The following is a 27,453-nucleotide window of genomic DNA, read 5'->3' as shown; positions in this document are numbered from 1 at the left end:
TTTATGTTCTAAAATGATATGTATGTGTGTTTAATATACATATTAGGGCAAGAGACTTTCTAAGATATTCATAAAAATAATATATTTGTACTTATAATAAACTTATGTTATTTGTAAATATATTTTCGAAAGTGTGTGCTTCGTGAGCGCAGAGTGCGCGGATCCCATGTGACCTAAAAAAAAAAGATTTCATTGGTTCATACCATTTCCCACTGTAACTATTGAAGGACCCCACCCATTTTAATCATTCTTGTTGGAGCATCTTTAGAGAGACATCTCTTTTAGTACAAGAACCCTTTTTGCTTGTTTTTTTTGGTGTTTTTCAAAAAATATCAAACAAAATGGCATCTGGACAGCAGCAGCAGGAGGAAGCATCTTCTAAAGAAGAATTCTTGCAGGAGGCACCACGTCCACAGAGGCCGGAATCTGTCGTATGTAAATTCTTCACTTTTCCACCTGGAGAGAAGAAAGTAAATGAGAAAAAGGTGACGTGCAAAATTTGTGACCGAGTCCTGTCATGAGGCAGTGAAAGAAAATACTCTTGTGGCACTGCTTCTATGTACAGCCATCTCCAGACCACACATCCTCTCAATCTTGCTCGGGAGGAAATGAGGTGAGCTGCTTTGAACCCCTCACCTGCTGTGGCAAGTACATCTGGAGCATCCTCAGGAAGACCTGTAATGGACATTAGGCCAGAATTCGCCTTTCTCGAGCAACACTGCGTGAAGTGTAAGAAACTTATATGCTTCAGTGAGCAGTCGGTGGATGCAGTTTGTGCTGCACAACACAACAATCGTTGTTAATTTTTCAATTTTTTTGTTTTTGGAATGGTAAGTAATTCCAAATGTTTCCTGTTTTATTTGTTCTTTTTTTTGTTCATTTTTTGAAAAAAACACCCCAAAAAATACAAAATTGTAAAAAAAAGAAAAATACTAAAGAAAAAAGAAGGGAAAAAAAGTTCTTATCAGAACTACCTTATCTGGTTAAAGAAAGAACTATAATTGTAAAGTAATGTGTGAAAGTTTGGTTGAATATATGTATACAGCATGATTGACTGAAAGAATGCATTAGTAGTGTATGGTGAATTTATAGGTGAAGATTTATGAGGAAGTACTTCAGCGTGACACTGCAAGCTCTTTAGCTGCACTGCACTGTGGAACTTCGAAGCACAGGGATGTGACATATGTACATGAATATGTTGCAACTCTGTGCTTCCCTCTGCAGTGCTGCACAAACTGCAGCCATGCGGTGACACAGGCACCCTTGCACCATGGTGCAAGGATATCTGTGTTGTGTGGAGATTGTTTTTGTGCAGGAAGGTGTCCCTTCCTGCACAAAAACAATCAGTAAAGGCATTTTCCTCTTTCAATGTATGCAGTGGAATGCAGCATGCATTGAAAGAGGAAAAAATGAGGAGAAATTAAAACAATTCTCCTCGTTGCGCCTTGCTACACCAACTCTAGGATGGCGCAGCATTCACACACCTCTCCAGATTTACGATTTTTCATAAATCTGGAGATGTGTCTTTTTCTATGGGTGTTGCGTGGGAACACCCACAGCAACACCTATGGGACGCCCCTTCAACGCAAAGTTCTGTGTATTAAGGGGTCGTATTTACAAGGAGAACAAAAACCACGCAGGGTGGCTGTTCCTCTCCTTGTAAATATGAAGGAGTGCCTGGCGCCATCACTACGTTACAAAAAGTGATGTACTGGTAGCGCAGGGTGCTTGTAAATCTGCCCCATAAGTGCTTAGGTATTGGCAGACTGATACAATAAGAACATAGTGCTGGATGGGTGATTGAAGAATTGTATGAGACTGACAGGAGGTATCCTACGCTGCATGGGTACTACTTCAGTATTTAATGGAGTGGACCAATAGTATGTATCTGCTTAGAGAATTGTAGGGATTATGCACAGAATATTTTATGTATACTTGTGTTGGTGCCTAGGTCATTTTATAAGAATACCACTAGTAACTGGAATGATGACAGTGCTGCAAACTGAGTGAACACTTAATTTATAAGTGCTTACGTATTGGTGGAGTGATAGAATAAGTAGATACTGGTAGATAAATGATTAAAGAAGTGCATGGGACAGACTGGACGATTCCTACACTGCATGAGTACTAACTGGGTATTTAGAAGAGTGTATCAATAGTATGTAGCTAGAGGGATAGGGGGGGGCAGTTGGGTTGGGGAAAGCGGGTGGGAGGGGGGAATTGTTTTTAAGATTGGTTTGGATAAAGCGAATTCACTGAGTCATCGATTGTAAAATATTGAAGATAATGGACGCTCCAAGGTGTTGCACTCACACATTGTTGCTCTTAGATATTAGTACGGTGAGGTTCCTCGCCTCCACAGAGGTGGACTAACTAAGGAACTGCTGGCTGAGAGGTGTTAGGCAAGATTGCTGAAGACCAAATAACAGGATTGTGGATGACGCAACAACCGGACCACTTCCAGGTGCCACGTGTTAGATTGGTCCATTGGTAATCTGTAGATATCTGTCTCACGGCTTCCTATGTCAGAGCCTCTTTGAAGCATCTGTCGATATTGTTATGTTATGCAGTGTACTGATGATGACGGAAGTTGTAATCTTGAGAAAACCAATAAAGTTTGTTTAAATCTCAAACAAAAAAAATCAAAAAAAAATCAATAGTATGTAGCTAGTTAGAGGGCTGCTTGGATAGTGCACAAAATATTATAGATGTACTTGTGTTAGTAGCTAGGCCATTCCATAAGTTCATGACTAGTATCCAGAATAATTACATATTACAGAGTGTATAGTGAATGTATAAGTGCTTAGGTATTGGTAGAGTAATAGGATAAGTAGATAGTGCTGGATGGGTGATTGGAGAAATGCATGGGACAGACAGGAGGATTTCTACACTGCATAGGTACTAACTGGGTATTTAGAAGAGTGTATCAATAGTTTGTAGCTGGTTAGAGGTGTGCATGCATAATGTACAAAATATTGTACCTGCACTTGTGTTTTTGACTACGCCATTCCTTAAGTATACGACTAATAACTGGAGTAATTTCAGTGTTGCAAAGAAAGTGCATGCTGAATTTATAAGTGCTTTGGTATTGGTGGAGTGTAAGGATACGTAGATAGTGCTGGATTGGTGAATGGAGAAGTGCATGGGACAGACGGATGGATTCTTAGACTGCATAGGTACTAACTGGGTATTTAGAAGAGCGTATCAATAGTATGTAGCTGGTTAGAGGTCTGCATGCATTGTGTACAAAATATTGTACCTGCACTTGTGTTAGTGGCTAGGCCATTCCTTAAGTATATGACTAATAACTGGAGTAATTTCAGTGCTGCAAAGAGAGTGCATGCTAAATTTATTAGTGCGTGGGTATTGGCAGAGTGATAGGATTCGTAGATAGTGCTGGATGGTTGAATGGAGAAGTGCATCGGACAGACAGAAGGATTCCTAGACTGGATAGGTACTAACTGAGTATTTAAAAGACTGTATCAAAGCTATGTAGCTGATTAGAGGTCTGCATGCATAATGCACAGAATATTGTAGCTGTACTGGTATTGGTGGGTCTATGGTTTCGAGAATGGTAGTCTGTATTTTAGGGTGTGAGGAGGTGCATCAGATGATCACGTAGATGTCATCAGTGATGTCATTTGAGAGGCCATCAGTGATGTCATCAGTGATGTCATTGACCATGTCATGAGTGATGTAATATGTGACGTCATCAGCAGTGCGTTACTTTAATCCAAAAAGCTGGCGGCCATATTGGCCTGGTCACGATGTGAGAAATTCAGGAATGGACACAATAAAGAAAAGAAAACAAGTGTTAATATGCACACAATGTCATTTCAGCATATCTTGCCCCTTGACCGCCATACCTGTATGTTCGTCAACGTGACTTATTCATAATAAACATACTTAGAATTGCAAACATCAACATAAACAATGGACTACACATTACTTTAAAGTGAAAGGCTATCGGCCATATTAATCTGGGCACGTTGCGTATTATAATGGTTCTTACACGAAAGAAAAGGTAAAAAAGGGGTGTTAATATACACACACTATCCCTTAAATAAAGTTCTAGCAATTATAGTTCCATTCCATTCACAGCTCATTTGAGATGTCATGAGTGATGTCATGAGTGATGTAACTGACCATGTCATGAATGATGTAATGTCTGAGGTCATTAGCAGTACATTGCGGAGGCGTAAGTTATAGTTAGCTCAGGTAACTATAACTGCTGAATTTCACTGGTTGTGCATGAGTGAAATCTGAGTCTAACTGTACCGTCCCTCTAATCTTTGTTTTTTCCTGCAAATTTCTAGTTTTTTTTTTTAACGTTAAGTAAGATGCATATCAAAATGGATGGTGGGGGGTTGGCATTGTGCTGCCCCCACCCAAGCTTGCTGCTCCTGCCTTCCCTCCTCCTAGCCATTCACTGTCCAAGTCCATGTCCCTGCTCCCTTATTACAGTGCTGTGTGGCTGTTGTTCTGCCACTGGCCTTCCCACCTCCTCTGAACAGTTAGCTTGCTGCCCCATTCACCTCCTCCCTATCTTCTGTTGTCTGAATCCATGGACTAGCCTCCTCCCTCCTGCCATGCATGGTCTGATGTGCTGCCACTGCCCTCCATTTAGCATGAGGTACCAGTCCACTCCTCCTGCCCTCCAATGCCCAATTCTATGCCCCATCATTGACCTCCTGCTTAGCCTCTGTGCTTAGCTTGCTGCCTCTATTCTCCTTCCCCCTCTCCTCCGATGTCTTTGTGCATGCTCCTGCTCCATCCTTTTTGCCCACCATGTTCCATGGACCTGCCACTCCTATCTACTCAGAGTTCTGTTGAGCTGCCACTCCCCTCCCACCTGCCTAGCATTGTCAGATGACTGTAACACGTCCCTGCCACCTCCACCCTGCCTGTCCACATTCCATGCCCCTGTCCCCTTTCTCCTGTCCTCCATGGTCCATTTTACTGCCACACCCTTCTGCCCTCCCTGGTCTGTTGCGCTGCAACTGCTCCTCCTGCCTGCCCCGCGTGGTCTGTTGTGAGGCCCCTCCCCCTGAACTCTCTTATCTGTGCCCAGGTCCTGACTCTACCTTCTATCCTCCATGGTCCTTTTTGCATGCCCCTGCACCCTCCTTCTTGCCCATCATAGCCATTGTGCTGCCACTAACCCTCCCGCTTGCCATGCATGGTCTTCTGTGCTGCCACGGCCCCTCCCACCTTCCCAGTGTGGTCAGCTAGCTGCCCCTGACCCCCTCCCACCTTCCCTCCATGGTCTGTGTGTATGCCATCATAGTCTCACTGTTGCTCTCCATGGTGTGTCTTGCTTCTAGTGCACATCCTGCCTGACATCCATGGTCATCTTGCTGCTCCTGCCTCCTTGCCCCCAGCCCTCTGTTTCCATGTGCAGACCCCTATTCTCTCCCTCCTGGCTTGTCTGTTCCATTGTAATGCCCCTGATCCGTCCCTCCTGCCCTTTACGGTCTGTTATGCTGCAGCTTTCTCTCCGGTCTGTCCATTATGGTCAGCTAGCTACCATTGCCTCTTTCCCCTCTGTTCTCTGTTGTCCATGTGCATGGTCCTGTCCCCTCCCTATTGCTTTCTATGGATTGTTGTGCTGCACTCCCGTCCCGCATGCCATGTGTGGTGTATTGTGCTGCTGCAAACCCTGGTGCCTGCCCTGTAGTGTCAGTTTGGTGCACCTCTCCATGTCCCTCCTGTCCTCTGTTATCCGAGTCCATGTCCCTACCCCAATTCCTCCTGCCTTCCATGATCCAATGTACCATACTTGCTAACATTTTGAACTTGGTAAGAGGGAGATTTAAAAAAAACTGGGGTATTGATTTTCCCCTTTGACTTACATTGAAAAAGAGGAGATTGTAGACCGGAGACAGATCAAATAAAGCCCATTTGGGCTTAAAAACATTGGACGTTTCCTGGCTGAATCGGGTCTGTTGACATGTATGGTTGTGCTACCACTGCCTCTTCCTTCTGCCCACAATGGTCTATTATATTACCACAGCCTCTCTTGCCAGTCCTGTATTGTTGGTTTGTTGCCCCTGCCCCCCTTTCCACTGCCCTCCATAGTCTGTTGAGCTGCCACTGCCCTTCCTGCCTGCCCAGTTTGGTCAAATTGTTGCCTCTGCACCCTCCTACCTGCCTTCAATTTTCAGAGTCCGTGCCCCTGGCCTCTGCCTCTCAACAGTATCCTAATGAACAACTAGATTGCTAACATTCTATATTTATTACAAAAGTGTGGCACGCCTGACGTCATCTTGATGTAATCAAAACTGTAATACCTAGAGCATTTCCTTTAGAAATTACATCTCTGAGAGGGTCTTATTTGCATCAAAATTATGGTTAGTGCTCTAAAAAACTAAAATGAGGACATATTTTCTGAGTTTTCAAATAGCCACAAAGCACTTTTAAATTATTTGTTATCTTTATGTTTTTTTATCCAGTTGACAACTTGATTAAATGTTGCACTTAGGGGAGAGGATGTGGTGTTCCTTCCAGAGCTGCAGACTTTGCAACTGGGGAACCAGGTTGGAGTTTCTGCTTCAGCTTGACATCCTATGATTCTGGTGAAATCACTTAATTGCCCCATGTCTACAACCAAAATGAATTTGTTCTTGTGTGATGTAACCAATGCTCATGTAAAGCACTCCAATACCTGACAAGTCTGCACTATATAAAACTGCAAAAACACAAAAAATAAAGTGTTTTGCACACTTCTGTCATTGGGCTACATGTGGGCTACAGCTGGGTGATATTTGTGCTACATTTGGGCTCTTTTGTCTCTGGTGGCCATCTTGGGAGACTTATTTGTTATGTAATTTCCTCATTTACTACAGTCTCCTCAGTAAGAAATACTTTCAGTGTTTTACTTTGATTCCATCGAGAAGGTATTCAGATATGTCACACATTTGCCAACAATTCTGAATGTTAGCACTCTAGTTGCTCATTAGATCACTGTAGTAAAGCTACTGCTCACCAGGGAAGTCTGCTGCTGGTATTAAAAGTGCATGTTTCAGTCTGCATGTCAGAATCTTTTAATGAAATAGAAGAGGATTTGAGAAGTCAAAATGTGCCCTAATTTTTCTTTCTGCAGCACTAATCATAATTTCTATGGCAAAATGAACCCCCTCATTTTGTTCCTTTGCGAACCAAATGTTTTAAGTGTTACCACTTTATTCCTATCAAGATGTCTTCATGTGTGCCATACTTTTGTCATAAGTAAGACTGTTAGCGCTCTAGTTGTTCTTTAGAACACTCGGTGACATTTTGTCATTGGGCTACATCTGGGAGATATTTGTGCTAAATTTGGGCTCTTTTGTCTCTGGTGGCCATCTTGGGAGACTTATTTGTTATGAAATTTCCTAATTTCTCCATTTACTACAGTCTCCTCAGTAGGAAAAACTTTCAGTGTTTTACTTTGATTCCATCAAGAAGGCATTCAGATGTGTCACCCATTTGCCATTAATTCAGAATGTTAGCACTCCAGTTGCTCATTAGATCACTGCAGTAAAGCTACTGCTCACAAGTGAAGTCTGCTGGTGGTATTGAAAGTGCATGTTTCAGTCTGCATGTCAGAATTTTTTAATGAAATAGAAGAGGATTTTAGAAGTCACTCAAAATGTGCCCTAATTTTTCTTTCTGCAGCACTAATCATACTTTCTATGGCAAAATGAACCCCCTCATTTTGTTCCTTTTTAAATTAAATGTTTTAAGATTTACCACTTTATTCCAATCAAGATGGCTTCAGGTGTGCAATACGTTTGTCATAAGTAGGACTGTTAGAGCTCTAGTTGTTCTTTACAACACTCTGGGAAGCTGCAGTAGAACACAAAGGAATCAACTGACAGTCTCTGCCCTTGTTCGATGTACATGTTTTACTGAAAATATCAGACTTCGTTCTCACATGACTGAGAAAGATAATTTGAATTTACAGACAATATGCTCTCAGTTTAGCTTATAGATCACCTTCCAAACATCTGTGCGAAAAGCATGAGACAATAATTTTCTCTCAAACATGATTCATGATATCCCAGCAGAAGACTTTTTCACATGGTAAAATCACCTTAGAACACACCACAATTCCTAAAATGAGTATGGTACCATCAACAAATGATTTATAATGTAACTAAAGTCTTAAAACTGTCTATTCACTGCAATGCTTTTTAATGATGTGCTATCATGTATATTGGTCCCAAGATGACTGCCAACACTTCTTGGATGAAGTGCTGACAGCCAATCAGATCTCACGATGAGATGTGTGGTTAGGCTACACCCAGATACATATATTTCTTTTTCCATTAATATTTTTAAAACTTCTGAACAGATTTACACCATTTAACTAAAAGGCACGACTCTGAACCAAGGGCTACCTTTTTGCCAAATTTGGTGTAATTCCGTTCAGCAGTTCGGGCTGTAGCTGCGACTAAAGGTTCCTATGGATAATTGCATGGAGAAAACACGTTTTGGGACCCCCCCTTTTTTCTCAGCCCCCGCTTGCAGAATCACCCCGAAACGTTCAAGGTAGGAGCAGACCGGAGCACCCCACGAGTTTTGAACATTTTGCGAAGGTTCGTCAATCGGCGCCAAAGTTATTGGGAATAGAATGTTGCGATTTTCCTATGGTAACTAGGTCCTAACTATAACTACCTTCTGGCGACCGCCAGTAGGTAATATCTATATAAATATATATATTATGTAAGTAAGTATAGATTTACTCTTTCTAACTCCACATCTATGTACCCTGAAAATATATATTGATATATCGTCTTGTTACTTATATGTGGAGTTATATATAGTAAAACTTTGCTTACCTATAGAAACTTACCCTCACGATATTTGTGTCCTAGATATTCTTGACACGATATTTTGGTCCACGAAATTTCTGTTTCTGATAGTCTAAATACCCAAAATAGCAGTTAAAAAAGGTACAGCAGTTGCTGTTTAGACCGAATACCTTTTTAACATTCTGGTGCCTTCGTACCGTCAATGTCTCAACCCCTGCTTCGAATATCAGACAAGATCTTTGTTAGGACAAAGGTCACAGTTCATGTATTGTGTCACTGTTCGGTAAAAGGGCCATTAATGGTGGTGGTCAGAATGAGAAGGTGAAAAAGAAGGAAAGAAAAGAAGCAGGCAAACAGAAAGAAGAAAAATAAATAAAGAAGTACAGAATGAAAGAAAGACTGCAAAACAGAAAGAAGTAAAGAAAAAAGGAAAGAAGGCAAAAAAGAAATAAAGACGGAAAGAAGGTTAAAAAAAGAAAGAAGGCAAAAATAAAGACCGGTTCACAGTATAATATTTTGGATACTAAAATCCAAATTACACCCACCTATGATTAAATAAAACTGTAACAAGTGTGCTGCAAATTAAATGAGTTTGGTTTTCTTCCTGGGCAAAGTTTACGAAACAACCATTGGTGAAACTATAACCAGGAACACAATATGGTATACAGCGAAATAGCAGCAGTTCACTTCAAAAGGAATTCATTACAGCATTCGAAGGAGACAGGAACTGATTAAGCTGGAATGTGCCCTGCTCTCATTTCAAATGCGATCTGCTATCACATCAGGCAACACTGGCATTAAAAGGAACTATGTGTGCGGATGTCCACCCTGTGAGAGAGCAAAATGCAGTCACTCAATGTGACGTTAACCAGAGGCTTAAGTACACTGACCCATTGCCCCATTTTGTATGCTGTTGTGGGCGAAAGCAAAATGGACATCCCACAACAACAGTCCAATCTGTATAGAGAGGTGGCAGAAAGCATCTTTGGGTAAGTATAGTATACATATTATTTTTGTAAAATCAAAAGGTCTTGGCTAACGCCAGACCTAAAAAGTAATAATACCGCAGTTTATGCCTTTGCACTTTGAGAGAGTTAAGCAGTTGATACCAGTACCTGAGATGGTTGTAGTTTAAACAAAAATATGTACTCTTTGTTTCAAATAGATAACATCTACTTGTAAACTTATTATGCAAAACTTTACAATGTCAGTATAGGACCGTATTGATACCTGTCTGTTGGAAATGGCCCTTTCTGCAGGGTCAGCACCAAACTTTTTGTCTTGCTCCTCCTCTTTTTTTTTTTCTGACTTCATTTTTTGTTGGCTTTAAGACTATGGGGCCTTTATCACTTAACCCAGTGCTAAACTGCATGTGCGCACCCTATAACATGGTATAATTTGTTGTTTACACCTGTTTTGCATATTTAATGTACTTATAAGTCCCTAGTAAAGTGCACTATATGTGCTCAGGATCTGAAATTTAAATGCTACCAGTTGGCCCGCAGCACTGATTGTGCTACCCACTTCAGTACCCCTTAAACATGACTAAGGCCTGCCACTGCAGAGCCTGTATGTGCAGCTTTAAATTGCCAATTCGCAGCCTGTGTGTGTAGCTTTAAACTGTCAATTCGACCTGACAAGTTAAACTAAGGGTTAGTTCCCCAGCAGAATAGGTAATTTTAGTTGAGTACCTGTATCTGGAGTGAGAGGAGCAGGCATCCTGGTGATGGTTGGGCACAGACGGGCTTGCCTTCGACGTGCCTTTGGCACGCAGTCGGCGTGTCTGCTTCGTGCCGGCTACAACATCCGCATTTAATAGGAACCTGGGACCGCAGCTACACCGCTGACCCCTATAGCACCCAAAAGGAAGTGGGTAAAATAGAGAGCTCTCTCCACAACAAACGGTAAAGACCACAGTGGAATAGAGAGCGCATTGCGACGCAAGTAAGCAAAGCTTTAAACTACTATCAGGGCAGTAAGGGTTTAAACATAAAATACATTTTTAAAACAGCAAGAACCTCTCAGAACAAAGTTAAAAAAAAAATGCTTGCCTGAGGACTAGCCAGCGCACGTCAGTTCCGACATCCAAATTTAATGGGAATCTGGGAGCGCAGCTAGACCTCTGATGGCAGCAGGAGTATTGAGTCCAATGTAAAAGATGCCATCCACAAAACCCAAGACTTGGTGCCTATCTTCAAGGAGGGGATGACATACATCAGTGGTTGTTCGGCTCTTAGAGAAGCTTTGTATATGGACATATTCAAATTAGTTTGATGTTTGGTCCCTTGGATAAGCCTAGTAAAGCAAAGTGCTATATGAATGCAGCTGGTGCTTTCTTCTGCCATTAGCGAGCTCATATTCATTTAGCAAGGTGTAGGATGCTCATTTGGTTTAGAAAATATTGTGTGGACTGGGATTTGTTCTTTCATGTTTGTTTTTGATTAATATAATTATGTTTTGTTAACACTAAAGTCTGTTTAAATTCTATTTTACACTTTACTGTATAAATTGCACAGACGTCTTTGAAAATGTATGCTATATGCTCTGGATTGTTGACAGAAACCCATATAGTGATTGAATTAACTGTTCCAATTCAAATCTAAAAGAAATACAATAATAGAGATATGATCACGTTGAATAGGAGTTGTGTTCAGCTTTAAAAAAGTTTATTTTAAGTTGTGTCAGTACTGGCGTGTTTTTGATGTTGTTTCAGTATAGAGTGGTCTAGCCTTGCTGACATTAAAGAGGCCAACCCTTGCAGTTTACTCACTTTTAGAAAGTTGCTATTTTCTTACTTTAAGCATCCTGTGCCTCTGCCTGTCTCTGAATACACGTCTAATAAATGTTTAGTGCACAGCTATCACAAAGACATCACATACTTTGTTCACACTTACCTCAGAGAAGGTAAATCTTTAATTTAGCACTTACCTTCTGTACAAGGCCTGACCTCATCAATGATGAGATTTTTAATGCAAGCAATAACTACTTTGCACAAAGGTGATATTTTAAACAAGATTACTTTGTCCAGGCCATAACTGCTTCAAGTGTGCAACGCCTTTAATGAAGAGCGCAACTCAACCAATGAGAACTATAATGCTTTGAGTTGTATAGGTCAGCTACATCTACAGGAACACATTTGTGTTGAACTTGAAATGTGTTAGAGGAGTAACTTCAAAAGATTGTTTGTAGAATTTGCTGGTAACACAAAATTCAAGAAGGCAGGAAATACCATGAAACACAGATCAGAACTACAGTATGGTCTATGGGATCTAGAAAGCTGTGTGTCTGTAATTAGGAGAATGGCTAGGCAGGTATTAAATGAATACTAGATGTAGGGAAGTTGTTACAAGATACAGGGATTCTGAAGATAACGCAATGTAATGCCAGAGGGTTTACAAAGGCTGCAAGTAATGGCCTTGTTTAATCTTTTGAAAGAAAAATTAGAGGAGATATGAATAATATTTTACATTTCCATGAAAATTCTCTCACTTTACAAATTGTGTGTCAGATCCCTACTCTAGTGGTAAGTACAGACCAAGAAGAATTTACGTCTATTGCCTCTCATTACAATCTACTTCACTACACCTTCCTCACACGCTATTGTTTTTTTTACAGTTTGAATGCTGTGGAGGAGATGAATATGGAGACTGGGCAGTTAATCATTATCACTCCTGCAATAGCACGGGTCCCCTAGCATGTGGCGTTCCGTATACTTGCTGTGTGACACAAAAGGTAAGATACAGGTTGCACTGACTCCAGTCAGTTGTGCAATTTAGTGCTCAGTCATTCATCCGTCTGCGCAAAGCTGCTATCTGTGCCAAACTCCATGGAAAAAGGATGCTTATCTAATTTCACTCTACACTTAAATTATACAAGCATCCCTTTTAAGAAATTTGGGACACAACATGATTCATATTGGTGTAAAAGTGAGGGGGAGTAAGTTAGGGAAAAATCCAGAATGAATATAGGTGAGTAAAGTAGGTTGACATTCAGTAGAAATAGCAATAAAAGTGTGGGGTGATGTAGTCTACATCAGTGCTGCAAGTAGGTATGCAGCATTGATACAGGGGAATTAACTAATAGAATATCTGTAACAGGTATTTGACCTCATATGGGCCCTGTCCTTATCTTTTCACTGCCTGGAGAGCAGCATCTCAAGTTGTGTCAATGATGGTAGAATAGCGCAAGATAGATCAACAAAAATGGAAATTATTAAATGTGTTGTCTAACTTCCACAAGAGGGTGAAGGGGAGGGGGTGGGGCAGCATTGGTAAACTTGTAGTAAAGAAAGGAACTCCTTTTCTTGGAAGCAAAAGGCAACCATGAATTATAGAATTCTTGAATTCAAAACTGATCACTACTCGTGCTCCAGAATATGGAGGAGGCAGATCTTAGATAGAAATTAGTTTATTCAGTTTTATCTGAAAATCAACCAGACTTGTATGCCAACAATAAATTGGGATACACTTGCAAACAACCCGAATTTACTGGGATACTGACCACTGGACCGACGCTGCCAGAGGACCGGATCAAAATGTCTAGCAATAGGTGCTTTGAAGTCACTAAAGCAATTAATAAAGTAAGATTGGTAGCACTATGCTCTTTTTCCAGCCTTTAGATTCTCAAGATCACAAGAACTGCAAAGAATAAAGGATTGCAATATCTTTACTGCAACCCACCAGTTCTGAGAGATGCAATTGTGTGCTTTTTGCAACAAAATGAGGGAAAATAAATTATTTCTGACATCTCCTGGTACAGATTTTGTATTCATTTTGGTCAATCTAATCTCTTTAAACAGTGTCCTATTGTAATGGGACTGGAGAAGAACTTCACGTATGCTGAACCTTCAATGTTGTTGAGTCAGCTAATAATTTGAACGATTTATAAATCAGTCTTTAAATTGTGTTTATGAAAGGCATGTTTTTTACACTTGATTTTCTGTTTTTTATTACCTACATCAATCCAAGGGTCTCACCATTTAACTCTACAAATATTCGCTGTCTCTGGCACCTTCGCCCTGTGAGCCCCTCTGGTTGTTGTCAACTACACTTTTGACAAGTATAAACATTTCTTTGATTTGTAGGTGTTTTTGCCTGTGCGTTTGAGGTCTAACATGGAAGGCGGCATAGATCATCCCAATCTGAAAAAAACACCAAAGCTTCCATGTAAGATCTCTCAAATCTTCGCCCCATCTCCCTCCTACCTTTTCTGAGCAAAGTAGTGGAAAAACATATTAATAAACATCTATCTGACCATATCGAATCGGCCGGCTACCTTGATCCATCCCAATCGGGCTTCCGGCCAAAACATAGCACGGAAACAGCCCTGGTGGCTGTTACTGCTAACATCAGGCTAGCACTAGATAATGGTCAACCTACTCTCTTGGTTCTATTAGATCTCTCCGCTGCATTCGATACGGTCGACCACCAGACTTTGCTCAGGAGATTGAAGGAAGCCGGGATTGGTGGAGTGGCACTGCAGTGGATGACTAGTTTCCTCTCTAATCGCACCCAGAATATTAACCTGGGGCCATACCGTTCCAACACAAAAGTACTGACCAAGGGAGTGCCTCAAGGCTCATGTTTAAGCCCAACCATGTTTAACATCTACATTGCCCCCTTGGCCTCACTACTGAGGGACTACGGGTTTATCCCGATAGCCTATGCAGATGACACCCAACTTACCTTCTCCTTCAAGAAGGTCTCTCAGACAGCCCAAGCTTCCTTCTTTTCCGGCATGCTGGCCATCTCACAGTGGATGAGAAACCACTTCTTACAGCTCAATGCCGGAAAGACTGAAGTCATGCTCTTTGGAGAGGCCCCACTATTGTGGACACCTGACTAGTGGCCTATAGAGCTGGGAACTGCTCCAGTACCAAAAACCACTGCAAAGAACTTAGGGGTGCGTCTAGAACATACCTTAACTAGAAAGAGCATGTAGCACACACTGTTGGCTCATGCTTTCACGTACTGGGCCTTCTGAGAAGAGTTTTTCCTTCACTCCCCGATTCCCTGCGAAAGACCCTCATTCAAACCCTGGTGCTGAGTAAATTAGAAGACTGTAACGCCTTATTGATTGCGTCTAACGAGTCTTCTTTGAACTGCCTTCAGGTGGTACAAAACACTGCAGCCCGTTTAATCTCAAATGCCCCACACAGAACAGCTTCACTCCCTCTTCTTCTACAACTCCACTGATTACCTGTGCGAAAACGAATGAAATTTAAGATCTGCTGCCTGACATACAAGGCAATATGAGGAAATTGACCTACCTATTTGGCAGAGAAGCTTCATCAATATATCCCCCAACGGGACCTCCGATCTGGCTCGAAATCCTTGCTCAAGATTCCCATGGTCAAGAAAGCAAGGACAGGAGGAAAGGCCTTTTCATTTCAGGCGCCCTCCTTGTAGTGTAGTTCCTATTTCCCTTGTAGTCTCTGCGCATTGGAATAATATACACTATAGTTTTTGCATAGGACTAAGGTCAGTATGCTCCTATCGAGTACATTAAACTTAATTACTTGTGTGTGCCAGCTAACTCAGAGGTCACTAGAAACTTCTCGAAAGAACAAGAAGGGATTAGTTTCTTACAACCGTATAAACATGACAACTTTGTTTCCCTGAGAATCGGAACGCGTCTCAGAATCGGGGAAACAATAGATAACAGTTTCATTCAGTCAATCGTGCATGCTTAGTTTCTCCAGAGGTACACAGAAATAGATAGACGGGCTGTCAGGCGCTGAGTCTAGGCGCCTACCAACGTGTAGGGAGGAAGACTACAACTCCCAGACACCCCGCCGTTGGATGGGCGGGGCCTCCTCGTCATTACCCGGCAGCGTGAGACTTCCGTGCGCGTAATTCTGGCCGATTTACTTGCCGCGAGGATTCACGGCTTCCTGGTTCCTGAAGCGGTGTATCGGGAGGCACCCCCGCGCTACCTGACTAAATCCTGCGCTGAAGTAAGCGCTGTGTTGGTGGGACAACTGCGAAGAGACATCGCGCTGCGGTAAGTGCTGCCGTCTCTGCTGTTATTAACCTTGGCCTCTGAACATCGTGCGAAGGAACATGAACTCGTTCCCGTGTCAGCGCTATTGAATGCGCTTCTTTGACTGGGAGCACGTATCTAGGCACTGCGCTGAGGCAAGCGCTGAAGTCTTTGTGGCTCCTGGCGTTTTGATACTTCGTAGGGCAGTAAGAGGGCACTGACGTAAGCGCAGTCCTGCCCGGCCTCCCTGGCTCCCCTCCTCTGCTGAAATAAGGTCGTTGGATTATGGATTATGCTTTGGGACTCTTTGCTGGGTTTTGACCAAATCTACCTCAAGCCTCAGGAGCAGACGTTCATGTGACCTTTCCGCATATCTGGGAAACTCTTAATTTGGATTATTTCGTCTTTTTTGGCTTCTGAGTTCGAGACTACTAAAGGCTGATGGGGGATGCATCAGTAGCCTTCTCCGTTTTGATATATATATTTTTTGAGCGTGAAAGAATGATCATGGGTATGTATGAGGCAGGGTGTTCGTGTTTTGACTGCTAGCATGCTTGATGGTGGTTTGACCTGTCTTGCTTTCTTGTTGTAGGTATGCAGCATTCTTACTAGAGAGACGTATCTCTATCCTGGTACACGGGACTGTCGTATCGTTGACTAACGGCTCCCCAGGTAATAGACCGGGGTAGTGAGACCACATGAGTGTAGCAGAGTTGTGTAGGCCTTGTGTTAACCGTGTGTTCTTTTGTTACAGGTCTCCTCATCCCCGCTGTTCCTACCCTAATTCCTTTCCCTCGCCTGATTGCCTCAATACTCTGTGTTGCATTATTCAGAGTTAGGGACGTCGGGAGGTGGACCCCTTTGTGCATCGCCCGGATCCTAAGGAGTCACAGTGGATCTAACAGAATTACGCGCCCACGATATATCACTCCTTCCGATCAGGGCGAAACACAAACATGGCGACCTTAGACGACGTGCTACAAGCGTTAGTGCTAGTGCAGCAAGAACTGGCTGCCTCTAAGGCAGAAACCGCCGCCCTCAAAGAAAGGGTAGACCGACAAGCTAGGAACCCGATCGATGCATCACAGGCCACGTCCCAAATACAAGTGTACGTACCCCCCCCCCCCCCGGACCCTTTGGCTAGTCAGGAGAGGTTTTCTGGCGACCCGCAAAAGATACAGACCTTCCTAAGTCAAATTATGTTGCACTTTTCGTGTAAACCATCTTCGTTTCCCACAGACCACTCCAGGGTGGCCTTTGCCATCTCATACATGACTGGCGATGTGGCCAACTGGGCGGTACCTCTGGTCAAATACGACGATTCTCTGCTTTCTGACTGGGATTCATTTTGCAGAGAATTTGAAAGGGTGTTTGATAGGCGAGCTACGACCTTCTCTGCTGATTGGGAGTTGTTGGAACTGAGACGGGGGAAAGAGGATTTGGTGACTTACCTCACCAAGTTCAATCGCCTGATTGCCGAAACCGCATGGCCGGAGGAGAAGAGAATGTCCCTGTACTATCAGGGTTTGAGGGACGAAATGAAGGATGTGATCGCCCAGATTGATCCTCAGCCCACTACGTATCCGGATTTAATGAATCTCACGTTACGTTTGGATCATAGGCTAGCAGAACGGAGGGGTGAAAGGACGTATACTCCTTCTGAGAAAACAGAGAGGAGCTAGGACAGCGATGTCCTCCTCGGAACAACATTCCGAACCTATGGAAGTGGGGGCTGTTAGGGCCCCGTTGACTAGAGCCGAAAGAGAGAACCGCAGGATGTTAGGTTTATGTAGGTACTGTGGTAAAAAGGGGCATTTTGTGAGAGACTGTCCCACCAAACCCAAGAGACAGAGTCCATTCGGTTCCAGCAAGAAGGTGGCAGTTACCACGGTACTCACATCCCGTTTTGCCACACCTGTCACGAAGGGGGAAGAGAACAGCCACAAGCGCAGGGTTTGCAGTTGCCTTCTTTGGCTGGGACAGAGTTGGTTAGGTCGGAAGCGCATATCGTGCTGTCCATATTTCTTACGATGGGTCCCGGACTCATCTGGTTGGGGTAATGGGGGATTCCGGTGCCACAGGGAACTTTATCGATAGCGGCTTGGTTCAGCGTCTGGAACTCCTGCGTGTTCCTAGAGGAACACCAGAAACAGTAGTGGCGGTAGACGGAAAACCATTAAAATCAGGACCCATTACTGAAGTAACAGAGGAACTGGAAATAGTCAGGAAAGGGAAAGACACAGACCATGTTGAGAAGATCACATTAAATATCATTAAGGCACCGCAGTATGAGATAATCCTGGGTATGCCTTGGTTATGGAGCCATAACCCCACGATAGATTGGACAAACAAGACGGTGGAATTCGAATCAGAAAAGTCCAGGGCAACATGCATCCACACTCACCCGGCCCGTCTGTTGGCTCTGACACAGGGGTACCGTATCGCCACAGCAGCAGAAAAGGAGACGGTACTCCCTTCAGTGTATGATAGGTACAGGGATGCGTTCAGTGAAAGCAAGGCTGAGCTCCTACCACCACACCGTGACTATGACTGTCGGATAAATCTGATACCCGGAGCGGTCTTGCCATCATGTAGAATTTATGCCTTATCGGAACCAGAGACCCAACACTTACGTGAATACTTAAACCACTATGTAGACATAGGGTTCATCCGCCCCTCTCGGTCACCCATAGCCTTGCCCCTATTCTTTATTAAAAAAAGCCAACGGGGAGTTGAGGACATGCATAGACTTCAGGGTATTGAATAAAAACACCGTCCAAAACCGATACCATCTTCCACTCATTTCTGTCCTGCTGGACCAGGTGCGGGAGGCCGTCATTTACACCAGGCTTGACCTGAGAGGTGCCTATCACCTGGTATGGATAATAGAAGGGGATGAGTGGAAGACAGCTTTTAAAACACGCTATGGGTTGTTTGAGTATCTGGTGATGCCGTTCGGGCTTTGCAATGCCCCAGCGGTCTTCCAGTTTTTTTTAATGATGTTTTGAAGGATTATATAGATAACTTCGTGGTTGTCTACATAGACGATATTTTGATTTATTCCAAAGATCGAGAAACACATGTCGGCCATGTATCCCAGATATTGCAAAGATTGCTGGAACATGGTTTGTTTTGCAAGCTGAATAAATGCGAATTTCACGTGAAAAGAGTTGAGTTCTTCGGGGTGATGTTGAGCCCGTATGGTTTATGCATGGCGGAGAGAAAGGTAACCGCAGTGCAAGAGTGGCCTGTTCCTAAGACTGTGAGGGATGTACAGTGCTTTTTAGGCTTCCCCAATTATTATAGGAGATTAATTTCCCACTTTTCCCAGATGGTCTCCCCTCTCACTCGTCTTTTAAGGAAAGTGGTTCCTTTTTTTTGGACCACAGATGCCATGGCAGCATTTGTCTACCTAAAGAAGGCCTTTACCACAGCTCCCATACTGCAACATCCACAACGAGAGGCGCCATTCATTGTGGAGGCTGATGCCTCAGATATCGCTGGGGGGGCTGTTTTGTCTCAACGTGACCGACACACCGGGCAGTTACACCCCATAGCCTTTCTGTCTAGGAAACTGACCCCAGCCGAACTCAACTACACAGTAGCAGAAAAAGAGCTATTGGCGATAAAGAAGGCCTTTCAGGAGTGGAGACATCACCTGTGGGGGGCTAAGCATCCGGTCACGGTGTATACGGACCACAGGAACCTGCAGTACATGAAAACGGCCCGATCACTCACTCAAAGACAGATGCGGTGGATGCTGTTCTTCGCGGAGTTAGACTTCGTGGTTAACTTCCGACCAGGTTCTGAGAACAGAAAGGCGGATTCCTTGTCTAGGCTAGATGGGGGTCTTGAGCCTCGACAAAGCCTTCCAGAAGCCATCATTTCTCCGGAAAAGTTAGTGTGTTCTGTCAAGGTGGACGACTTCCTGGATAACATCAGAACACACAAAAGCTCAAGTTGGTGGCAAAAGTGGGCAGAGCAAGATCCGCAGTGCACGCTCAAGCATGGGTTCCCTTTCTTCGGAATAGACTGTATCTACCTACCCTGAAAATCCGACTGAAAGCCTTTAATTGGTGTCACTACTCCGTGATAGCGGGTCATCTAGGATGCATCAAAACCCTGCAACTGTTGCAAAGACAGTTCTGGTGGGAACACATGGTTCAGGAAATCAATCAATGGGTGAAGCAATGTGACACATGTGCTCGTGCCAAAGGAGAGCGTTCTGAAGCAAAGGGCAAGCTGGTTCCCATGCCTACTCCCTCTCAGCCATGGCACACCATAAGCGTTGACTTCATTCTGGGTCTCCTGCTAGATCAAGGTTGTGATGCCATCCTGGTGGTGGTGGATAGCCTCACGAAAATGGGCCATTTCATCCCGTGCAAGAACCTACCCACAGCAGTACAAACTGCTCAGTTGTTGCTGTCACATGTCGTTAAACTACATGGACTCCCGAGAGTGATAGTGTCAGACAGGGGCCCACAATTCATTGCAAACTTCTGGAAGATGTGGTAAGGCCCTTCAGGTGGAGGTAGCCACGTCGACCAGCTTCCATCCACAGACGGATGGCCAGATGGAAAGGTTGAATCAAACCCTCGAGACCTATCTACGGTGTTTTTCCAAAGAAGCAAGCAACTCGTGCGTTTCCCTGCTGTGGTTGGCGGAGCTGTCCTACAACAATGCCTGGCACAGCTCTATTAAGGAGTCACTTTTCAAAGCCAATCATGGGTTCCATGCCAAAGTCCTTCCGCTGTTCATCCCAAGTGAAGTGGTGAATCAACCAACGGTGGCGTCGCTCATGGAGGTCCTTCAGGCTATGCATACAAAGGTACGGAGGAATCTGGACTGCGCTAAACAACGATACAAGACCTGGGCGGATCGTCATTGTCAGGAAGGTCCGGTTTATCGCCCTGGCGACTGGGTGTGGTTGTCCACCAGAAACATTTGGTTCCGGTATCACAGCATCTTCCATCCCCGTTATATTGGTCCGTTTGTGGTGGTACGTCGGGTCGGGACTGTGGAGTATAAACTGCGTCTGCCTGCTTACCTGTGCGTTCACCCTGTTTTTCATTGCTGCTTGTTGAAACCAGCAGTCGGGGCAAAAAGAGTGGTGGTTCCGCCGGTGGTTTGGGCTGGTCAGTTGGAATACGAGGTGCGGAAGGTGTTGGACTCGAAGCTCAGTCGTGGTCGGCTGTGGTATCTCATTGCTTGGAAGGGGTATGCGGCGGAGGATGACTCGTGGGATCTACGAATGTCCATGCTCCTGCTGCGGTGCGCTTGTTCCATGTGCGCCTTCCGGACAAGCCTGGCTCTAGGAGGCACTTGGGCGGGGGGCATATTGTCAGGCGTTGAGTCTAGGCGCCTACCAACGCATAGGGAGGAAGACTACAACTCCCAGAAACACCCCGCTGTTGGATGGGTGGGGCCTCCTCGTCATTACCCGGCAGCGCAAGACTTCCGTGCGCGTAATTCTGTCCGATTTACTTGCCGTGAGGAACCACGGCTTCCTGGTTCCTGAAGCGGTGGGTCGGGAGGCACCCCCCGCGCCGCCTGACTAAATCCTGCACTGAGGTAAGCGCTGTGTTGGTGGGACAACTGCGAAGAGACATCGCGCTACGGTAAGCGCTGCCGTCTCTGCTGTTATTAACCTTGGCCTCTGAACATCGTGCGAAGGAACATGAACTCGTTCCCGTGTCAGCGCTATTGAATGCGCTTCTTTGACTGGGAGCACGTATCTAGGCACCGCGCTGAGGCAAGCGCTGCCGTCTTTGTGGCTCCTGGCGTTTTGATACTTCGTAGGGAAGTAAGAGGGAGCTGACGTAAGCACTGTCCTGCCCGGCCTCCCTGGCTCCCCCATCTTTGTGGCTCCTGGCGTTTTGGTTCTTCTTAGGGCAGTAGAGGGTGCTGACGTAAGCGCTGTCCTGCCCGGCCTCCCTGGCTCCCCTCCTCTGCAGAAATAAGGTCGTTGGATTATGGATTGTGCTTTGGGACTCTTTGCTGGGTTTTGACCAAGTCTACCTCACGCCTCAGGAGCAGACGTTCATGTGACCTTTCCGCATATCTGGGAAACTCTTAATTTGGATTATTTCGTCTTTTTTGGCTTCTGAGTTCGAGACTACTAAAGGCTGATGGGGGATGCATCAGTAGCCTTCTCCGTTTTGATATATATATTTTTTGAGCGTGAAGGAATGATCATGGGTATGTATGAGGCAGGGTGTTCGTGTTTTGACTGCTAGCATGCTTGATGGTGGTTTGACCTGTCTTGCTTTCTTGTTGTAGGTATGCAGCATTCTTACTGGAGAGACGTATCTCTATCTTGGTACACGGGACTGTCGTATCGTTGACTAACGGCTCCCCAGGTAATAGACCGGGGTAGTGAGACCACATGAGTGTAGCAGAGTTGTGTAGGCCTTGTGTTAACCGTGTGTTCTTTTGTTACAGGTCTCCTCATCCCCGCTGTTCCTACCCTAATTCCTTTCCCTCGCCTGATTGCCTCAATACTCTGTGTTGCATTATTCAGATTTAGGGACGTCGGGAGGTGGACCCCTTTGTGCATCGCCCGGATCCTAAGGAGTCACAGTGGATCTAACACGGGCGTTTCAATAAAAGGATTTATTGAACAGTCTTGTTTCTCATGTAAGAGATATGAACTGTTACAATCATTAGACAGTAAGCAAGATATAATATGCACAGCATAAGCAGTAAGAAGAAATAATACTGCAATAGGATTGTCTTTTAGCTACGACATATATTCATATATACATACATAAATAACACAGGCTAAAAAGTGAATACTCGTCTGATGCTTCTAAATAGTTCTACCCAAGTGTACCTAACCTGAGTGTAGTACGAGGTAAGAAGTAGGTGCTGTTCTCTTATAGTATGGTATATACTAAGTTTTAGTATGCCAAGAGTCCCTCTAGGTTCTAGTCAGCTCCATACCTTTTAGAATGAGAGAGGTGGGTATCTCTTTCCGGGTCTCCAGTGCGTCAAGCCGTGATATGGTCTCTTCCGAACTTGCCATGGCGAACCGTGCACTCAAGTCGTGCTGAGTCGTGCCGTGGTTTGCCATGGTAAGGGAAGGTATATTTATTCCTGGAAGGTGTTTAGGAATGCTAGCATTGACGTAAAGTCGGGCAGAGGAAGACTTCATGGATGAACCCCTAAGGAATAGTAGTTCCTGCATAATAGATGAGTTCTTGGAGAAATCAATAATCCTAGCTGGGAAAAGTCCCGTCGGCTTAAGGGTCTGGTTTCTAAGAACTCGTTGTGACGTGGGATGGACGGATGTAGGTGACCATGCCTGTATTTGGTTAGCATGGCTAATGCCTAAATAAGGACTGGGATTCCTATGCCTAAATAAGGGCAATACGAATTGTGACCTATATACAGGTATCTAAATCAAAACACAACACCCACTCCATTGACGAATGATCGATATTACTAAATACTAAATGTGCTAAACACATAAAATTGAGTATCACATGTTTCACTAAAAACATTTGTAAAAGCATACTAAAAAAGACTTTGTTAAAAGGTTTGCTATACATGAAATGCACAGGTGCTGTACAAATTGAAGCAATGTTTCATTCTAAGCATATATTTACAGTGAAATGCTCAAGTGAATGACCACAAAAAATCTATACACATAGGGAATTAAATGGTCCAGTTATACAGAAAGGAAAAAGTTCAGAGCCATTTCATGTCATGATTACATAAAAGTGAAAAAGGTGACAACGCGTCACTGGAAGGGTCTCAAAGAAGTCTGTTCTCTAAGAATAGTTCTACTGTAAGCAGAGCTTTTAGCCATAAAAAAAAAAAATCAATATCCACAAAAGTGTGATTTTTTGGGCAAGTTCAAAATGTCGTCATTTTTGTTTTGATAAAATGAAGGCCGAATTCATAGATTACAAGGTACACTGTGAGCCAAATCAAAAGTTATTTGAAGATGCTGGGGAAAACATGAAATCCTCTAATCCTGTAGACAAAAACTTGTCTACCGTTGTAGGTGACAGGTCGATTACCTCGTTTAGAAGACTAACTGCACATAGATGGATGCATCGTCAGTAGCAGTGTTCGATGCCGATGTTACCTGTGTGCCTGTTGATCCATCTCATACCTCAGCAGTAGCATGTTGTGTCTGTGAGATCTCAATGAATGCCGTCATCAGGATCAGTAGCCTCTGGGGACAACACAGTGCATGGGCCGTTATCGGGTCCAGCAGAGTATCGATATCCGTTGGCACGACTGATGGGAGTGTTAGACAGATGTGTAGCACACATTCCCCACTGCAAAGCAGGCAGCATACAACAGGTAAGATGTAATCATGCCAGATTGGTCTGAATGACAGAAACCATGTGGTATTTAGTTCTCGTAGACGAGGTAAACCCAATAGTTGCACTATGTGCTCATGACACCTCCTTTCCAGGAGAGCATTATCCAAGGTGCTGGGAGTGACGCTGGTGGATTGGCTTGCCATAGCGCAGCAGTAGGAATAAAAATAGGATTCCTGCGACGATTGCTAGATTGGCAGACCACCAAACACCGAGTGCATGAAGTTTGGAATGATTCCGAGGACTGTTTGAAAAGGTGTTAACAGTTCCGAACATACGGTCTTAAATACATGTACAATACCGCTCGTATCAGACATGTCTAAGATACGTCCCAACATTTCTGTGAAATGTGTACGGCAATTTGTCCTTAACAGAGCCTGTATCTCAGCCGAAGTCCTTGGGACTTGTAGATCATAGGTTTCTTTGGCCGAGGTCAAAGGCACGGTTTGTTGTAAAAGAATAGCTTTTATTCTGCTTAAGAATAGCTTTTATTCTGCTTAAAGTATCAATTCATATAGAAGAGATGTTCAGTGAAGGCCATAAAGGCGACTCCCTGACTTTGTCTATTTGGGGGAACAAGACTTGCATACAGCAAGCGACCCTGGAAGTAACCGTTACTAGATATGGGATACCTGGCAACATGCCACAACAGCTCTGATCATTCAACATGAGGTAACTCCCATTTGAAAATTGTCCAAACGTTGGATTAATCACAGCGGCTGGTGAACCTTGCAGGTGGTATGATAAAATTGCCCCGTGTAAACTAATATCGCGACATATGAGTGAACCGCTTAATGCATTTTCACAGTGTGTACCGCTAATAAACACTTCACACCCCCCACTCCAACATCTGTGTGTGTGAGGTAAATCCCAGGATGTCCTGGTGTTTTCTTTACCCAACCTTTCATATTTGCCTACTGGCATGTGTTTAAGGCAATACTGAAAATGGAAGTTGTAACAGGCAGAGTTATTTTGCCATGTATGATCCAATCTGCTACCGTAAATGGCAATTTTTCCAGTTTGTCAATGCTCAGCACTGTATACTTTGCTCCCCTTTGTGCCAGTTCGATCTGTTTATCAGTGAGATTGTAATCAGAAAACAGAGAAGACGTGTTGAGGAAACGCCAAGGCACATAACCTGCACGCAAGTTTTGTAGCGTCCAGCTTAATGACAGAATAGAACGCAATTGAGACTGGCCTTGACGCAGCAGGACCAAATCTTGTTCCACAGTGTCTATAGCAGAGGATACAATGTTGCCCAATGAATATATCCTGGATGACAGAGTCGTTAACCCATTGTCGACCACAGCGAGAGATTTCTCTAAATTAATACGATCAATTTCTCGTATTCTTTCTGCAGCGTCTGCTTGGGTAACCTTCCATATTTCATTATAAGCAGCATAGATGCTGGCATATATGAAACGTTTTTGACGCAGTTTTCTTGGACCTAGCAAGAATTCCCTAAGGTTTGCGTCTTCTTTAAGTAAAGATGAGTGTTGTTTCACATCCTCTAGTGTAGATGTCTGCAGTCAATCAAGGCATAGTTTTCCTTCACTGTATGTTGTTACTACTCCTGGTTGCTGTCTTTGAACATAGCGTGGGTCTGGCCTATTGATCGTTAGACCTTGTGTCTTGTTCAGGAATCTTTCTTAACAGATGTTTGTGTCTGTGGGCCAGAGCAACCATTTTTTCCATTCGGAATCTGATCTGTTGTTTTTTAAGATAGTATGTACGTCGACCACCCCCTTTGTAGTGTATGGACGGTGTGTTCATGTCTTTGATCTTGGTTAACCCAAGGCAAGACGTTTGTTGGACAGTGTCATTCAAAAACATTATCTGTTGTGGTATGATGCAGGCTCTAAACAAAGCTTCTATCCCCTGCACTTGCCAATCTTTTGTACCCCACACAGATTTTGTGTCAATTGTGTCTTTCCAAAAGTCGAAACCCTGTCTAGACAGCTGTGCAATAAAGACAGCAGGATAAATCTGTTTGGTATTGGTTAACATATTTTTCGTTCCTGTTTTATTTACATTTTTAAAGTAAAGCGTTTCTGGATTGGATGTATTATATCCTTAAAACTATGGAAACTTCATTTCAAATGTTTTTGAGCTACCCCTTGGTGGTGTAGGACAATGTTCCCATTGGTTATACATAAATACATTTCTAGGTGTTGCAGATTTATGCAAGAAATGATGACCATAGTGGTTGTAACAAAAAAGCTGTTCATAGTCTGTTGAACCCTCAAAGTATTCATGGTTAGAGAATGCAGCAGACCTTTCTAGATCAGACATCATGTTATTAACAGTCTCAAAGTCCCAATCATCAGAATAGGTACTGGAGGTAATAAAGTCACTTAATGATATCTTAAATAAGTGTGGAATCTTCAAAAGTTCAGACGGACAGAATATATCATAATCCGTTTTGTCCCAAACTATTCCATCTTGTATAGGAACGGCTGCTGACAAGTCTCTTGCTTCACGATGGGATGATTTGTGTGGTTTCAAAAGTAAGTTCCAATTTTTACTTCCAGTGTCCAAATGAATATATCTTCCATCTATCCACATGTTCACAGTTATTACTAAAGCTAGCCAAAGTAGAAAGAAAAATATTCCAGAAATAATCCCTAGTTCAATCCATGGTGAAACCAGATAAGTCTTTCTCATGTGATGAAAAAAGTCTTGTGCTTGTTCTTGAAAGTTCTTTTTGCTGGCGTCGTTTCAGGCTCGCTGGGATCCTCAGAAAACGTATCAAAGTTAATGAAATAGCCAGAAGCAGTTCTGTCAATGGTTGGAATTGCATCTGGATTTGTTGAATTTGCTGGAACCAGTGGATCACTTGCTACGTTGATGTAGACCGGTGTATCTGGATGAACTGTTATTTGGGTTTCAAGAGGAATGAGTTCCATAGCATTGTTGCTTAGTCCTTGATTTCTTACTGTTGGATTCTCAATGGTAATGAGTCTTTCAGGTTGAACCTCTTGGATAGTAGCTAGAGGAGTGCGTCTGCTACTTGGTCAGAGTTCACATGGCCTACTGTTTAGTATTGGCCACATAGGGTGGTTTGATAAGGGCGATTGACACAAATCTTTTATCCTTTTTACCAGCAAGGGGCAGCAGAAGTACTGTTCTTGATCCGTAGATTGCTAGGACAGGTACCGGTTCTCTGTAAGAAGGCCCAAATTCCTTCTTGTCCGCGATCTTTTCTCTGGCTAGATCCCCAAGCTTTGGGATCCAGACAGGCCTTGCTCTAATGGCAGGATTTTCCCCAGTGGTGGTTGGCTTCAGGAAAATCGTTGCTTTGTTTCAATCTTAGTTCATTTAAGTCCTGTAAAATAGCCGAACGATCT

General features: G+C 43.6%; 1 protein-coding gene across 1 annotated transcript in view; it reads left to right on the top strand.

Moving 5' to 3' along the window:
* Positions 1-27,453, top strand: part of LOC146784531 (tetraspanin-15-like) — a 284,252-nt gene that overhangs the window by 210,371 nt on the left and 46,428 nt on the right. The window contains exon 5 of the mRNA XM_085633458.1: positions 12,408-12,524. Coding sequence (XP_085489584.1) covers positions 12,408-12,524 — 117 coding nt within the window. The remainder of the gene's footprint in view (positions 1-12,407; positions 12,525-27,453) is intronic.

This window comes from Triturus cristatus, chromosome 11 (assembly GCF_964204655.1).
Source record: "Triturus cristatus chromosome 11, aTriCri1.1, whole genome shotgun sequence".
Lineage (NCBI taxonomy): Eukaryota > Metazoa > Chordata > Amphibia > Caudata > Salamandridae > Triturus > Triturus cristatus.
The sequence above is the reverse complement of the archived record's forward strand: the minus strand, read 5'-3'. Positions and strand labels throughout refer to the sequence as shown.